Genomic DNA, 18,295 nt, shown 5'->3' with positions numbered 1-18,295 from the left:
AAAGCACCTTGAATGCATGAATCAATCAATATCACCCAGGAAATGAGGAGCTTATTTTGTTTCAAAGGATCTAGTAAAATAATGATGTAGATTTGTCAGCCATAACCTGATAAATAGTAAGTCCCAGATCATATGTGTTTTGTTTTTTAAATAGTTCTGTGACAGTTGTTATGATGTCACCCAAGCGTTAGTATGTTTGTGTTTGCAAGTTGAAATCAGAGTTGTGAGTGTGGTGCAGTGATAATTGTTAACAAAAATTATGAACAAAAATACACACAAAACAAGACTGAAAATTGATAAAACATTTAAAAAACCAAGGAAATATATTTCAAGCTTTAGTCAATCAACCCTAAAACAGAATGTAAATATCGATGAATGGACAAACTAATAACTGGTTCAATGCTTCAATGTTTTATTGAGTTTCCTAAATGTATGTGTGAAATATATATGTTAGGCTCCTTATGAGTAAAACTGTACCCCCTCCTGCTGAAGTCCTCCATTTCATTTAGCTGCATGACCTGTTGCACTATAGAGCAGCATTTCACATCTGGGAGGATTCACTGTGTCTGAGTGAACCATCACAGTCTGCTAATAAAGAGACACGCTGCCTTTTCTACAAAAACAATAAGTGTCATCAATGTCACATAAAAAATTAGACTAAAACTAATATAATATAGACACTTCAAGCGTGTTTGGTGCTCTAGCATTGCATGTAGGCTGGCTTCATAGAAATCCATGCCAGGACTACAATATAAAAAACTGTAAATCCATGAGAAATGTATTTCTCACTGAACTGCATGTGTTGGGTCTTGGCCGCTTCTTTTTTTCATTGGGCTATCCTAAGCCTGGTTCCGCCTATCCTTGCCTAACCAAACATCCACTCTTACCCCTAATTTACAGATAATATTAGCACATTTTAATGCGCTTCTCCGCAGCATGAACTACAGTGGTGTTACAATCAACACCATCCCAGGAGGAACTCTTACTTGCAGACGCCAAACTAGACTGCGGACCCAAGGCTTATGTAAATGAATTTTAAAATGTTTTTTGCGTGGAAATATATTGCAATCCTTAATCTTTCTACGGACCCCCTGCAATAACCTTTAGTACCCTTAGGGGTACCCGTACCCCCGGTTGGAAAAAAATAACGATATGTTCGGATAATGAGCCATAATAATAATAAAATCATAATAAAATTACAATATATCGGCCCTTAAAATGGCCGCAGCTGTAGGAGAGGAGTTACCTGCAGCTCAGCGTTGAGTCGAGGCATGGAGGCAGCTCGGGCCTGGGTCTCCAGACCGGAGCCAGGCACTGGGAGGGTACTGCTGGCACTGGTCTCCATCTTCCTCATCTCCACAGACTCCTGGGCGTGCACACACACACAAAAACAACTCTATTAGCATCATTCGGTGTGTGGTGGCTAGATTTCCTTTTTATTCCACTTTAAGAACAGTATGATTCTGCTGACAAATACATGATGGTCACCCTGCCAACTCAATTCATACCTTACATTTTCTAATTAAAGTCTGTATTCCTTTTTTTTCTTGAATAACAGTCACTGCCAGCAAATAAAGCCTGCATGGGTAATGGCTCATTTGGTACATTCTGTATAATGCACGTTTCACAATGCTCTTTGTACCAATCTCACAAAAGAGACATTTTATACCAGGGGTTTCACAGAATCATGGTTCAGTTACAGTCCTCACGGTGGCACGGTTACCACAGTCAAACAGACAGGTGGCTGAGAGCGCAGCAGCAATGAATGCCACACTTCATACACACATTATTCACACCAATCTGCTGCCTTTACTTCTTCGATTTAACACTGAAAGGGTGAATGAAAACTGCAGATGGTTCAAAAAGCAAGCCAGGCCTTTAAGTGTTCTAACAACGAACACATGTGATATGCAGGGTGGGAGGGTTACTTTAAAAATGTCAAAAAGTGTAAACAGTAACCTAATCTGAGTATCACAATATCAAAGTAATGTAATCAAATTACTTTGTTACTTTTGAGTTACCTTAATATCTAATGCAATGCAAATAAAAACAAGAGAAAATAAATAACAATGAGATGTTTTTTCTTAAAGGAATGGTATGCTCATGACACTCATTTTTAAATAATTATCATCCGATAAAACAGACCAGTCTCTGCCAGTCTTTTTTTTAAATTTTTTTAAATCCGATGACTTTATCAGTGATTTTAAACTGATTAATTACCGAAATAACATCAACACTGTGGGCGGCGCCATTTTACCGGACGTGACGTAAACCATGCGTTTGGTTTCGAGGACACGTTGATGTTCATGTTATTTACTGTAGTTACTCTCTTCAAATATGCCTCATTGTATCGCAAAACATTGCCACAATTCTGATAGGAACAATCCACGGAATGCTCGGTTCCATCTGTTGCCAAAAGGTAAGCGTAGGAAGTACGTTCGGAGGCAGTGGCTAGCGAAATGTGGCCGGCCCGAACCGAAAGATCCACAGGCGCATGTATGCAGCGAACATTTCAAGTTTCCGGACGACTACTCTGAGAGTATGATAAAACATAACATGGGATTTATTGAACAACCATTACTTAATGGAGATGCAGTACCATCGGTCTTTCTGGTGTCATCACCGACCAGGACCTTGGTGTGAATGTTGATAATACCCTGACATTTAGTGACCATATCCGTCGGGCAAGTAACAAAGCCAATGGTATCCTAGCAATGATCCGCAGATCATACACTTATTTGGACTCTGACGTAGTACGTAGTTTATACATCTCTCTTGTACGGCCACTCCTCGAGTATGGGAATGTCGCTTGGTCCCCCATGTACAAAAAGGATGCTGAACTCATCGAGAAAATACAGAGAAGGGCAACGAAGCTGGTTCCAGAACTAAAGGACCTACCATATCAAGAACGACTGCAACGTCTTAAAATCCCGAGTATGTATTATAGAAGGGCGAGGGGAGATATGATCGAAGTTTTCAAATATCTCCACAACATCTACAAAACATCATGCCCACTACAACGGGATTATACCACCAGGACTCGTGGACACTGCCTCAAGTTGAAGAAACAGTACTCAAGACTGGCTATCCGCCGCAACTTTTTCAGCCTGCGTGTGGTTGACTTGTGGAATGATCTGCCAGAAAGCGTTGTCACATCCAAGACGGTTAACTGTCTCAAATCCCGCCTCGACCACTACTGGTCAAACATCACCTTCACTTTGGACTATGTGACTGTTGCCAGCATCCATAGTAAATAAAGAATCAGTGATCTACTCATTTATTTATGAGCGACTAAAAGGCCTTAGGCCTATTACAGCCGTATCCTATTGATTGATTGATTGAGGACACCAGTTCGGCCAGTTGAGAAATCGCCCTCTGCAAGTGTGAAGCGACGGAGGACCAGAAGTAGTGCTCGGAGTAAGAATAAGGTATGTTATAGCGCATTTCCATTGCAGCGGGTAGCCCCGTTTAAACGTCCTTTATCATCCAGGCCAGGCCAGTTTTTGGTGGCCTTTCCATATTACATTACATTACATTACATTGCATTTAGCTGACGCTTTTGTCCAAAGCGACTTACAATAAGTACATTCGACCAGGAAGACACAACCTTGAAGAAAACAGAATCATATAAGTATATCAGGTTTCATAGAGCCAAACATTTCAAGTGCTACTCAACTGGCTTTAGGTAATCCAGTCCTTTATTGGTATAAAAGTGCTTCGTTAATCGTTCTAACGCTCGAAGTGGAGTCGAAAGAGATGAGTTTTCAGTTTGCGCGGGAAGATGTGCAAGCTATCTGCCGTCCTGATGTCAATGGGGAGCTCATTCCACCATCTTGGAGCCAGGATAGCAAACCCACGTGTTTTCGCCGATGGGAACTTGGGTCCCCCTCGCAGCGAGGGCGCAACGAGTCGTTTGGCTGATGCAGAGCGTAGTGCACGCGCTGGGGTGTACGGTTTAACCATGTCCTGGATGTAGAAAGGGCCAGATCCATTCGCAGCACGGTAAGCAAGTACCAGTGTCTTGAAGTGGATTCTAGCAGTTACCGGAAGCCAGTGAAGGGAGCGGAGGAGCGGAGTGGTGTGGGAGAATTTAGGAAGGTTGAAAACCAGACGAGCCGCTGCATTCTGGATGAGCTGCAGAGGTCGGATGGCACATGCAGGTAGACCAGCCAGGAAGGAGTTGCAGTAGTCTAGGCGTGAGATGACGAGAGCCTGGACCAGAACCTGAGTCGCTTTCTGAGTCAGCTGGGGATGTATCTTCCTGATGTTGTAAAGCGTGTATCTGCAGCAGCGGGTTGTAACAGCGATGTTTGCAGTGAAGGACAGGTTGTTATCTAGGGTCACACCCAGATTCCTTGCAGTCTGAGTCGGGGAAACAACTGAGGTGCCGATGTTGATTGTCAGGTCAAGAGTTGGACAATCTTTTCCCGGGAGGAAGAGCAGCTCAGTCTTGTCAAGGTTGAGCTTGAGGTGGTGAGCAGACATCCACTGAGAGATGTCAGCTAGACAAGCAGAGATGCGTGCGACGACCTGGGTCTCTGAGCGGGGAAAGGACAGAATTAATTGGGTGTCGTCAGCGTAGCAGTGGTAAGAAAAACCATGCGGGCTAATGACTGATCCGAGCGAGTTTGTGTACAAGGAGAAGAGGAGGGGACCAAGAACAGAGCCCTGAGGGACCCCCGTAGTTAATTGACAAGGGTCGGACTCAGACCCTCTCCAAGTCACCCTGTAGGTACGGTCTTTCAGGTATGAGGTGAGGAGGGAAAGTGCAGAGCCAGAAACTCCAAGTTTTTGGAGAGTGTGAAGGAGGATCTGATGATTCACCGTGTCGAATGCAGCAGACAGGTCCAACAGGATGATGACAGAGGAGAGGGATGCAGTTTTGGCAGTGTGCAGTTCCTCCGTGACCGCAATGAGAGCAGTTTCTGTGGAGTGACCTGCCTTGAAACCAGACTGGTGCGGATCCAGAAGGTTGTTCTGATTGAGATAACAGGAGAGTTGTTTAAAGACAGCGCGTTCAAGTGATTTAGACAGGAACGGGAGGAGAGAGACAGGCCTGTAGTTTATAACATCAGACGGGTTGAGAGTGGGTTTCTTTAGGAGAGGGTTTACTCTTGCCTCCTTGAGACTGTTTGGAAAGTGACCAGAAGTTAGAGAAGTGTTGATGAAATGGGTGAGAAACGGTAGAATATCAGGAGCGATAGTCTGAAGGAGGTTTGAAGGGATAGGGTCCAGAGGACAGGTGGTAGGGCGGGCAGAGGTAATGAGGGTAAGAACCTCACTTGGAGAGAGAGGGGAAAAGGAGGTTAGTGTGTTGGTGGAAGGAAGGTCTGGTGACCCAGCGGTGAGTAAAGGTGAGTCAGAAAAAGAAGAGCGAATATCATTAACCTTTTTTTCAAAGTGGGTAACAAAGTCGCTTGACAGAAGTGAGGAGGGGGGAGGAGCTTTTGGAGGGTCCAAGAGGGTGGAGAAGATGGAAAATAGTTTTTTAGGATTGGAATAGGAAGATTGGATCTTATCTTGAAAGAAAGTGCTTTTTGCCTGAGAGATCGAAGCAGAGAAAGAGGAGAGGAGAGCTTGATAGGTTAGGAGGTCGTCACGGTGTTTGGATTTCCACCATTTCCGCTCTGCTGCCCTAAGGACGGTTCTATTAGCACGCAGTGCATCATTTAGCCAGGGAGCCGGAGGGGACTGACGAGCCTGCCGAGATGTCAGAGGACAGAGCGAGTCCAGAGTGGATGAGAGTAGAGAGGAGAGTTTCTGCAGCAGAGTTTGGAGGCAGTAGTTGGAACGAATCAGAGGAAGGGAGGGCTGAGAGCACCGACGAGGCAAAGGTAGAGGGAGAGAGGGAGCGAAGGTTACGGCGGACAAGTGTAGGATGGGAAGAGATTAGTTTGTTATGTTTGGAAAGGGATAGAGAGAATGAAATGAAGAAGTGATCGGATGTGTGGAGCGGGTTTACAGAGAGGTTAGAAGTAGCGCAGTTCCTTGAGAATATGAGATCAAGGACATTGCCAGCTTTATGAGTCGGTGGGGACGGAGAGAGTGAGAAAGCAAAGGCGGTTAACAGAGATGTTAGTTCGTCTATCTTCCCCATCTGGAGGTTGAAGTCTCCGAGAAGTACAGCGGGAGGGCCAGTTTCAGGGATGTGTGAGAGGAGATGATCTAATTCCTCCAAGAAGTCCCCCAAGGCGCCTGGTGGACGGTAGAGAACAACAATGGTTAACTGTATAGGATGGGTTACTGTGACGGCATGGAACTCAAAGGTGGAAGGAGTAAAGTTAGGTAGCTTGAAGAGGGAAAAGCTCCATTTGGGAGAGAGCAGGAGACCAGTGCCACCTCCTCTGCCAGTGGGTCTGGGTGTATGGGAGAAGGAATATGCAGTGGAGAGAGCTGCTGGGGTGGATGTGTTGGATGGAGTAATCCAGGTCTCAGTGAGAGCAAGGAAATCCAGAGACTGCAGGGAGGTGTAGCCAGAGATGAAGTCAGCCTTAGGAACAGCTGACTGGCAGTTCCACAGGCCACCTGAAACTAGATGATGGATCTCAGTGGACCATATAGCGTAGTACCGGCTAGTGGGTATTTTCCCCCAGTTTTTCCGGCCCCATAAAATCGTGGTTCTAGGGCCAGGGACAACGAGGCTGAGTATGCTAAACTAGAGAGGGAATCACAGCTTTTTCTAACACCACAATGTCGAATTCCCTGTGTAAACATATGCAATCCAAGTCGTCTGTGAACAGTTTATTTTCAAGCTCTTCAAGCTCATGACAACATATATAAGAGGATTGTCCATGGCTACACACCGATCGCAAGTACACCATTCATGTACAGGTCTTCCTACTCGCCTCCCGAAATCAATTGCACGAGTAAAGGGATCGTCTCCAGCAAGATCACCGTGCTGTTCATCCTCATCGTCACTGTCCCTGGATTCCTGACGGTTCTGACTACTTGGCTCGAACCTGTATGGCTGAATTCCCCCATCCAATCTCTTCATATTGCTCAAAACTTCTTCCTCGGCTGACGAGTCCGAACTCAAATACTCCGCCATGTTTTCGTGTGTTTACAAAGTGAACGCATGGATGACGTCACGACCATCACGTGACTACTGAAAATGGCAAAAATGGCAGCGGCCTGACGGAATATACAGGTTTTGATAAAAAATAGCTATAAAATCCTTATTTACCGGGGAATATCGCTGATTTCTTCAGGGTATGGTTTAAACATAATGTTTCACTAAATACTGAAGTTTTGATTCATTATCTAATGAGTGGAGCATTCCTTTAAATGTATGTAACAACCTTAGAAAAGAAGAAACAAAGATATTTCATATCAAAAACTGGAGTAACAGTAATAGTTTACAAATGCTGTTTAAGCTTAATACATTAATCAGAAGCATAGACTGTGTTTGTGTTTAATTAATCAGATGTCCACTGCAATAACATTTTGTATCCTGATGTTTTGTAATCTGGTAACATGTAATCTCTTACCGCCCCTGTTAATATGTAATAACAAATATGATAACACATACTTGTAAGACAGTGATATCAGAAAAAAATGCAGATTCAGATCTAGTTTGCTTTGCAGTTGAGGACAATGAGGGAATTGGTCACCATTGGAGATGCACAGAATGCACAAAACATGTTGTCAGTGCTATTTGTCATGTTTGAAATACAGTCCTTTACATGACTTACACATCAGTAAAAAGTTGTTTCTAACTGTGTACTTTAAAGATGTTTACACATAGATAAATGTAATTATATTTTTGAAACAGAATGATTTCCTTTGTCATGATTGCACGTACCATGACACTCACCTAGCCACAGTTATTTATATACATTTAAAATACAGGTTCCCACACGCAGCATTTTAATATGAGTCTGCAGTACCTGAATGAGGGGAGGGGCCGGTGTGTCCTCTGAGGGGCCGCGAGACATGGTCCTCTTAGTCTTAGCTCCGGACGCTTCCTTTGGCTTTTTCATCACCCAGGAGGATGATGCCTTTATGCTGTGCTCATGTCCTGGCCTGTATGATGTCACAGTTCAGCATAATAATAAAGTACTGTAGAAACACTGTATACAAAGTGTGTGTACACAGTGTGTGTGCAGTCATTGCTTTGGGTGGCAGTGGTGTGATAATGAGCAGTACACTGAGTTTTTAGACTTTTTGTTGCAGTGAGGGGATTTTGTTGTTTTAAATTCCCAAGCAGAATTTGGAACAAGGACATTTAAAGTAAATATAGAATAAATGTTTACAAATATTAAGATATATAGATGTTCACATTATCACAAGAAAACAATTGAGCACAACAAAATACAAATAAAAACAGCTAACTCAAATTACAGTATGAGATTTAATAAAATACCTGAAAATAAAATATCTAAAGCAAATCAAAGTCGATAACCATGTTACAATATGCTAACGTATTAGTGTATAGCAAACAAACTTGGAATCAGCCCTCATGTAAACCTGATTTGACAAGTTCTCCTTCCAGATTCTAGATCAGTGCAGCTACAAGTTCAGATAACATTTGCTACGTTTAAGCAAAACGTAGCAAATGTGGTGGTCTAGCACTGTAGAAGCCTCCGATCTTTGCTTGATTATTGCAGATTCCTAGCTCCAAGTATAATGTTTGCTCTCTCACTGTACACAATGTTTTTATGTCAGCCTGTCCTCCTACAACAAACGACCATATAGGCCGATTGTTCATGCCCTTATTACGACCCAGAGACACGTTTTAAAGTGTATGTTGTTTCTTACACGACCACTAGAGGTGCTCTAGTGGTCGTGTAAGAAACAACATACTCCCGGCCCGTTCATTGCAAACGCTCCAGAGGGACATTTATTCACAAATAACCCTCTCTGGAAAATCCTAAATTGTGGAATAGTTTGGCCATTAAAATGCTTTTTGATTCGATTTCTGGCGAGAAGTGTATATTGTACTCTGAGAATCCATGTCCAGTCGATGTGTAGGATCTATAGTTTGATAGATATTCCGAAGATGATTTGAGCTTCCATGTAAAGTTAGCGTGGGTGAAAACTGTTTTTCCGGTCTCTAAGTTTTCATAATAAAACCGGAAGTATTCCCCTCACTGTCAAATGATTACACAGTGATATCTGCATTACTCATCCACTAATAAACATCAGTTTATCCTTGTTAATTACACAATATTGATTGGTTTAAATTGTGTCCAATGTTTTTGTGTTTTTAACCTTCGATTCAGAGAAACAAATAGTTTTTTCGGAGTTTACACTACCCAGACTCCCCAGCTATCGTTTGGGACTACAACATCCGCCTTGCTTTACAAACCCCGTGATTAGTCATCAAGCCCTGTGATTGGATGTTGGAGTGGCATTGCGACAAGGTTACGCTGAGCGTCGAACAGCTCTATGAAATGGAATGGAACCACGGCAGACTTTCCAAAACTGGAATTGGACGGGTCCAGCCCCCCCCCCAGAACTACACATGCTGGCTATTGTGTATTTCGCGACATGTTCTATGGCACGTCTCTTTATAAAACGTTTTCGTATTTCCCACAATTAGAAGTTGCCAGTATTAAACTGTGTACACCCTGGAGATTTAGGGGATACGAAACACAGTGGTGTTATCAAATATAAAACATATAATTAATAAATGGGTGAATTCATATACCCACATGCAGAGGGGCGGGAAGGTATTTTGAGTGGGGGTGCTGAGGTGCTGGACTCCAGTGAACACTATTACGGGCACTATAGAGCACGCACAAAAGCGTGAGCACCAGGGGTGCTACAGTGGAATGTTCTACTGCAACACTCCCCACACGCAAACACACAGTACACCCGCGACTGTTACAATGAAGGCTCAATAATCAGCTCACGGCATATAGGCAGGGGTAAAGTGCTATTTTTTACGAGTGGGGAGCGGACCTCACCTCCTCTAGGGGGGTCCCCCGGGAAGATTTTTTTTAAATATTGAAGTTAAAAGCAACAATCTGGTGCACTTTGAGAGCAACATTAAGAGATCTATGGATAGCCTACATCTCTCAACATCCATATGAAACACAACTGTAATCAGATGTTCTTTTTCTTTATGGATATTTTGCAAATCATTCCCCTTTCAAACTGTATTCTTGTTTTACTGCCATATAGTATTTCATAACTGTTTTTCCTTTATTCTCTTGTTTTTTTAATAACGATTTTTTGTATCTCACACACACACACACACACACACACACACACACACACACACACACACACACACACACACACACACACACACACACACACACACACACACACACACACACACACACACACACACACACACACACACACACACACACACACACACACACACACACACACACACACACACACACACACACACACACACACACACACACACACAGCCGAGCTTGAATGACACAAGCACACTTTTATTTCCATGCAACTCTCTGATTGGTCTGGTGTATTGTCTCTGTTGCATTCACTGAACATGGGAAATTACAATCCTGCCGTCCTCTCTACTGTCATGAAGAGGTTCACGTAAAGCACGGTTAATGTATTATATTATTGAGGTATTGTCCGGGGCTACAGAAAAGACATTCGGGGCAGGCCAAAATATTATTTTACCAACAATGTGGAATTTATTGGCTACATATTACACAGATTATGCACAGCGGGAGCAGCATAATATATAATAATTAATAATAATAATAATGGATTACATTTTTTTAATTAGAGCGCTTTTACAGGTGCTCAAAGCGCTTTACAATTACATATTACACATGTAAATGTCAATACTGTGGCCATTACCCACAGGAGCAAATGTGGGTAGAGTGTCTTGCCCAAGATAACAACGGCCTGACGCAGTGGCGGCCGAGGCGGGTTTCGAACTGGAGTTCACCAACGCCCCTTGATCTGATGATCAACGCTCTAACCACTGCGCCAAAACTGCCCTCATAAGCCTGAAACATGCACTTGTCAAGGTTCAGAGGCAAATTTTGCAAATATGGCAGTAGCCATCGATCATCATAAGATATACTTTATTGATCCCAAGTTGGGAAATGTTTTTGTTACAGCAGCATACTACTTTATTCTACTCCACTACAATTCAGAGGTTAACCTGGTATTTCAACCCAGTCTCACAAAAAAACGTGTAATAACTACGTTGATCCACAACGTAGGATGTAGTATTTCTACAAAAACGCCTCTGAAATTGTAGGATCCCTACGTTTTTTTTCACCATTCATTCCAATGGCTGGCGTCTATGTCACGTGATCTTCGCATTTCTCCCTGCAAAAAAAAAAAACGTGGCCTGTGTTCGTCGTCCATTACATACGCCTGCCCATACCATAACCCCACCACCACCATGGGCCACTCGATTCACAACATTACCCTAACCCTACCCCTAACCCTACCCCTCACACCAGATACTGCCTGGTTTCCAGACCCCCCCAATAAAGCAAAAATGCACGTTTCAGAGTGGCCTTTTATTGTGACCAGCCTAAGGCACACCTGTGCAATAATCATGCTGTCTAATCAGCATCTTGATATGCCACACCTGTGAGGTGGGATGGATTATCTCGGCAAAGGAGAAGTGCTCACTATCACAGATTTTTTCAGATTTGTGAACAATATTTGAGAGAAATGGTTATTTTGTGTATATAACAATTTTTTTAGATCTTTGAGTTCATCTCATGAAAAATGGGAGCAAAAACAAAAGTGTTGCATTTATATTTTTGTTCAGTGTATCTATCTTTTTTCACACCTCACCTCGCAGCTGAAACTGTAAATATTGCAGATATACTTGGTTATGGTAATTGCGGCTTTAGTGAAGCCTGTCTTCATTAATATTCTTGTAAAGGTAAATGTGATCTTACGGAGCGTCCACACAGCAGCGTGCGTTGACGCTTGGAGGTGGGCGTATCTGAAGCTTGGGGATTTTTTGCGAGCAACACGACCAACAACCAATCACATGAATCTCCCGCCCCCGACATACAAAGCAATAGCAATGTTAAAACGAAGTAAACTGGATATAAAATCCCCAAACAGGCGAAAACCTACCAGTTGCATCCACTGTCTCTGCCTCCTCCCTCCATGCCTCGCTCCTCCGGTTTGTATCCCGGTAGATCAACAGAGACTGATCATACAGCACCGGGTGATTCACTATCGCTACAATGAATTTTCCCTCAATTTGTTTGAATATGAGGAAATGACCTGCACAGTCTTTCCCAGCATACACGCGGTTTGATTGGCTAGCGATTGTACTGGCAGATTTGAATAAACGGGATTTCATTGGCTGACGCCTCCGTCGAGGCGTCAAAAGTTGAACATTGCTCAACTTTTGACGCCAGCTACGCCAGCAACGCTCCACGTCGCTTCCCAAAATGCAGTTCGGCTAAAAGTGACGTCACCCCATTCAAAGTGAATGGGCAGAAGCGTTGGAAGCTTCAACGCACGCCGCTGTGTGGACGGGCCGTTACTGTAGGTTTTAAATTCTAAGTTGTAAATCCAACTTAGAATTGCCGTACTGAGGTGGTAAATTCAAGAATACTGATTGGTCTAACATGGCATGTTGTCTTGGTTTAGTGAACCCAGACATAGTCTTAGAGTCAGGCCCAGTATTACTGCAGACAGGGAGAGAAGGATACCCTGCAAACTGCTAGTCAGCTGTTTGCAGGATGTCCTTCTCTCCCTCATACAGGTAGGAAAAGGTGGAGACATGTTAACAGATGCAGATTATGTATTCTGATGAATTTACTGAGGCCACAAAATTGTTGATGGTCACTTTTATCTGGAAAAAGTTTCACTATCAAAAGTTCTCCACCAAAAGGATCATCCTCAGCATACATTTACACAATGTCATTTTCTTAAAAAATCTGGCAGTATTATACTTTTAGGGTCATGCTGTTTAGCCTTAAGGCAGTACACTTAACCCTGGTGTTACCTTGTGTCGAAAGTGTTGATGTTGTAAAGTCACTCTTGGCTCTTACTCTGAATGTAGTCTTGTGTGTGAGCTAAAGCTTCATTTCCTGAAGTGTGAAACTTACAGCGTGCCTCCGTTGTTCAGGGAGTTGGAGCTAGGTCTGGTCTGTAGCTGGGACTTGGATTTGGGCTGAAGCATGCTGGGAGGCATCATAGGCAGATCTTTCTCCTGCATGTGAGTCAGAGGCAGCAATGGCTTAAACAGAGCCCCGACCTTGCACTGTGGAGAAGAAACATATGGCAACATGCTGAAGACATTCAGAGGCAGCAGGCAGAATATTGTTGCACCCAGCTCCGACATAGGGGTGTTTGACCTTGGTCAACATATTAATAAGTCTTGCTTTGTATGTGGTTCATCCATGAGTATCTGTGTGTTCCCAAACAGACATGCACCTGTAGAGTAGATGTGCAACTTGCAAATGAGCAGCGACCAGCGGCTGATGCAGGATCACCTTCGGCTGTAGCTGCTAAGCATGCCTTGTTTCTCAAATGGGGTGATAGTTCCCCTAGGGCAGGTGTCGGCAACCCGCGGCCCTTGACCCTTTAAGCCCTCTGCTCTGGCTCCCTTGAGCTTAGACAAAAATAAGAAGGAAATCAAATAAAAGTATTTGTAGGACTATTTATATTTTGTTGCATGGTTGAAAATGTTTCGTATCTTGTATTTTGAGGTGATACTGTGACACATAAATAAAAAACAAAACGGTTTTAATCAGGTCAACTAAAATATGCGTCACATCCTGCTTTTCTTGCAGGCGAATAACCTGACCCCCGGCTCGATGAGCGAACTATGGATAAATCAAAGAAAAGTACCGGAGGAACACAGGCTTTAATTCTGCGTGGACAGAGTTATATGTTTTCACAGCAAACAATGCTGGCTTACCGGTATGTTTGATATGTAGAGAGAAGTTGTCAAAGGTGCTGCAGCCTTTACGTATCGAGGAACAACACGGGAGAGGAAGACAGCTGACTATCTTCAGTCATAATTCAATGGGGTATGTAATATATTTCAGAAAACACTTTTTGTTATATCCCATGGAATGCTCTTAACATCCCGATAGCAATGAATATATTAAATGCTTTGACAATAAATACATAACAAAATGTATCTCTGGAAGCCGTAGCGCTGTAAAAAGCACAACCAATCATTTTAGCCGGCCCGGCTGCGCCTATCGTTTTTCCAACCCAGTTTAGATTCAACCACGCCCACTTCCGCATTACGCAAGGATCGACATAGCTCTACGCGATAGCGTCATAGACGCGGCACACCCGCGAAAATCTGAATCTGACAAGCGAAATACCGTCCTTTTAAACGCTGCATAATATAACCTCTCTGTAAACCCGCTCCACACATCCGATCACTTCTTCATTTCATTCGCTCTACCCCTTTCCAAACATAACAAACTAATCTCTTCTCATCCTGCACCTGTCCGCCGTAACCTTCGTTCTCTCTCCCCCTCTACGGGGGACGCCTCATCGGTGCTCTCAGCCCTCCCTTCCTCTGACTCGTTCCAACTCCTACCTCCAAACTCTGCTGCAGAAACTCTCCTCTCTACTCTCTCATCCTCTCTGGACTCTCTCTGTCCTCTCACATCTCGGCAGGCTCGTCAGTCCCCTCCTGCTCCCTGGCTAAATGACGCACTGCGTGCTAATAGAACCGTCCTTCGGGCAGCAGAGCGGAAACGGTGGAAATCCAAACACCATGACGACCTCCTAACCTATCAGGCTCTCCTCTCCTCTTTCTCTGCTTCGATCTCTCAGGCAAAAAGCACTTTCTATTTTCCATCTTCTCCTCCCTCCTGGACCCCCCCCAAAGCCCCTCCCCCCTCCTCACTTCTGTCAAGCTACTTTGTTAACCACTTGGAAAACAAGGTTAATGATATTCGCTCTTCTTTTTCTGACTCACCTTTACTCACCGCTGGGTCACCAGACCCTCCTTTCACCCACACACTAACCTCCTTTTCCCCTCTCTCTCCAAGTGAGGTTCTTACGCTCATTACTTCTGCCTGTCCTACCACCTGTCCTCTGGACCCTATCCCTTAAAACCTCCTTCAGACTATCACTCCTGATATTCTACCGTTTCTCACCCATTTCATCAACACTTCTCTAACTTCTGGTCACTTTCCAAACAGTCTCAAGGAGGCAAGAGTAAACCCTCTCCTAAAGAAACCCACTCTCAACCCGTCTGATGTTATAAACTACAGGCCTGTCTCTCTCCTCCCGTTCCTGTCTAAAACACTTGAACGCGCTGTCTTTAAACAACTCTCCTGTTATCTCCATCAGAACAACCTTCTGGATCCGCACCAGTCTGGTATTAAGGCAGGTCACTCCACAGAAACTGCCCTCCTTGCTGTCACTGAGGAATTGCACACGGCTAAAGCAGCCTCCCTCTCCTCTGTCATCATCCTTCTGGACCTGTCTGCTGCATTCGACACGGTGAATCATCAGATCCTCCTTCGCACTCTCCAAGAACTTGGAGTTTCAGGCTCTGCACTTTCCCTCCTCACCTCATACCTCAAAGACCGTACCTACAGGGTTACTTGGAGAGGGTCGGAGTCCGACCCTTGTCAATTAACTACAGGGGTCCCTCAGGGTTCTGTTCTTGGTCCCCTCCTCTTCTCCTTGTACACAAACTCGCTCGGATCAGTCATTAGCCCGCATGGTTTTTCATACCACTGCTACGCTGACGACACCCAATTAATTCTGTCCTTTCCCCGCTAAGAGACCCAGTTCGTCGCAGGCATCTCTGGTTGTCTAGCTGACATCTCTCAGTGGATGTCTGCTCACCACCTCAAGCTCAACCTTGACAAGACTGAACTGCTTTTCCTTCCGGGAAAAGAGTGTCCCACTCTTGACCTGACAATCAACATCGGCACCTGTATTGTTTCCCCGACTCAGACTGCAAGGAATCTGGGTGTGATCCTAGATAACAACCTGTCCTTCACTGCAAACATAGCAGCTACAACCCGCTGCTGCAGATACACGCTTTACAACATCAGGAGGATACGTCCCCAGCTGACCCAGAAAGCAACGCAGGTTCTGGTCCAGACTCTCGTCATCTCACGCCTACACTACTGCAACTCCCTCCTGGCTGGTCTACCTGCATGTGCCATCCAACCTCTGCAGCTCATCCAGAATGCAGCGGCTCGTCTGATCTTTAACCTTCCTAAATTCTCCCACACCACGCCACTCCTCCGCTCCCTTCACTGGCTTCCGGTAACTGCTAGAATCCACTTCAAGACAATGGTACTTGCGTACCATGCTGTGAATGGATCTGGCCCTTCCTACATCCAGGACATGGTTAAACCGTACACCCCAGCACGTGCACTACGCTCTGCATCAGCCAAACAGCTCGATGCACCCTCACTGCGAGGGGGACCCAAGTTTCCATCAGCAAAAACACGTGGGTTTGCTATCCTGGCTCCAAAATGGTGGAATGAGCTCCCCATTGACATCAGGACAGCAGAAAGCTTACACACCTTCCGGCGCAGACTGAAAACTCATCTCTTTCGACTCCACTTCGAGCGATAGAATTAATAACAAAGCACTTATATACTAATAAAGGACTGGCTTATCTAAAGTAGCACTTGAAATGTTTTTGCTCTATGAAACCTGATGTACTTACTGTATATGATTCTGTTTTCTTCAAGTTTGTATGTTGTTGGTCGAACGTACTTACATTTTGTTATATAATACAACATATAACATTTGACATTAATAACATATTAATGTTTTGCCATGTACAAATTAAATGTTGGGACATTTATAAAAATGTATTCCTTTACATAAAAGTGCTTTCCAGAGGTGTAAGAAGTGATAAGATCTTGTACTTGAGGAAAGGTAAAGTACCAGAGTGTAGAAATACTCAAGTATAAGTACTAAAGTATTAGCATCAGAATAGTACCTGAATAACTATAGGCTCTTTTTTTCTCAGTGCCCCTCTACACGCTCTGACTCCTCTTCACCCCCATCCCTCTGTTTGGAGGCAGGAGAGGGTGTAGGGTTTAGAGGGGCACCGAATATGGTATTCGGTGCCCCTCTACACCCTTTATGTATCTGTTTGTATATGTGTATGCCTTTCTTTCTCATTTGTTTTTCACCTTATGTCTTTGTCCCATTTATGGCCTGTACCTTGTCGTGGTAAGTGGGCTTTTTACCAAATCAGGCCTCAAGGTGTATCTCAAATGCTGAAATATAACCTCCCTGTTAATACAAATCCATTACCCTACATCACAGTATTAAATGACTAAAGGTCCACTGCCCTCTGCAGTCATGAAATATTTCCAGAGGCTGGTGTTGATCCAACCTAAAGGACATCAGATGACCCCTGCTTGACCTCCTGCAGTTGATGCAAACAGGTAAGTGGATCATGCAGTCAACTTGGGATTGTATCCTGGGACTTCAGCATTCAGCAGTCCCCTGTTCCTACCTCACCCCTCCCACTGTCCCAGCCTTCACCTGGTGAGATATACACCAATTAAAAGGCATGATTATTACACAGTCAACCCTTATTCAGAGTGCCTAATAAATGTATATATTTTTACAGTGCAGATTTAGGCCTTTTTGGGACCATCGCACATGTGTGTAAGTAACAAGTATGCTGTATAATCTGCAACAACTGTCAGGTGGTGTTATTGATTATCTTTGCAAAAGAGCCCCCACCAATATTGATTTTGAAAAATATATTGTAATTGAAATATGGGAGCAAAAACAAAAGGGTAGAATTGATCATACCATATTATGTTATTATTGCAACTGTTTTTTATTATATTGTGTTGTTTTGTTTATATATATATATATATGTATGTGTGTGTGTACAAATGAATTAATATAAAGTGTATATATGTGAGTGTGTGTATAAATGAATGAATACATATGTGTGTATAAATGAATAAATACATGTGTGAGTACATATAAGTGTGTGTTTATATATATATGTTTATAAATGTGTGTATATATATATATATATAATAGTATCATTAAATAATGCTGTCAGATAAATGAAGTACACAGTAATAGTCAAGGTTATATTCAATGTTCTGCACTTACACCAGCTGAAAATATATTTAAAACGTCTTTTGTTTGTCCTGAAAATGACATTTGAGGATACACACAGGCTATTTATAGATGATAAAACACCAGTAATACAATCTCAGGACTCTTCGATATGGCTTTGATTACAGGATCGTTTACTTTCAGTCAACAAATCCTTTGGAAAGACAAAAAACAACTATTCAATATTCTGCTTTACCGCGACCGCTATATCTGCCGAAGATGAAGTCTATGACGCTATCGCGTAGAGCTACGTCGATCCTTGCGTAATGCAGAAGTGGGC

At 43.5% G+C, this 18,295-nt stretch overlaps 1 protein-coding gene across 1 annotated transcript in view; it reads right to left on the bottom strand.

Annotated features, from left to right (window-relative positions):
- The window catches only part of cacna1ba (calcium channel, voltage-dependent, N type, alpha 1B subunit, a), a 331,900-nt gene that overhangs the window by 18,500 nt on the left and 295,105 nt on the right, over positions 1-18,295 (bottom strand). The window contains 3 exon segments of the mRNA XM_034200269.1: positions 1,247-1,366; positions 7,887-8,022; positions 13,029-13,183. Coding sequence (XP_034056160.1) covers positions 1,247-1,366; positions 7,887-8,022; positions 13,029-13,183 — 411 coding nt within the window.

This window comes from Gymnodraco acuticeps, unplaced genomic scaffold, assembly GCF_902827175.1.
Source record: "Gymnodraco acuticeps unplaced genomic scaffold, fGymAcu1.1, whole genome shotgun sequence".
Lineage (NCBI taxonomy): Eukaryota > Metazoa > Chordata > Actinopteri > Perciformes > Bathydraconidae > Gymnodraco > Gymnodraco acuticeps.
This window is presented reverse-complemented; position numbering and strand designations above follow the sequence as displayed.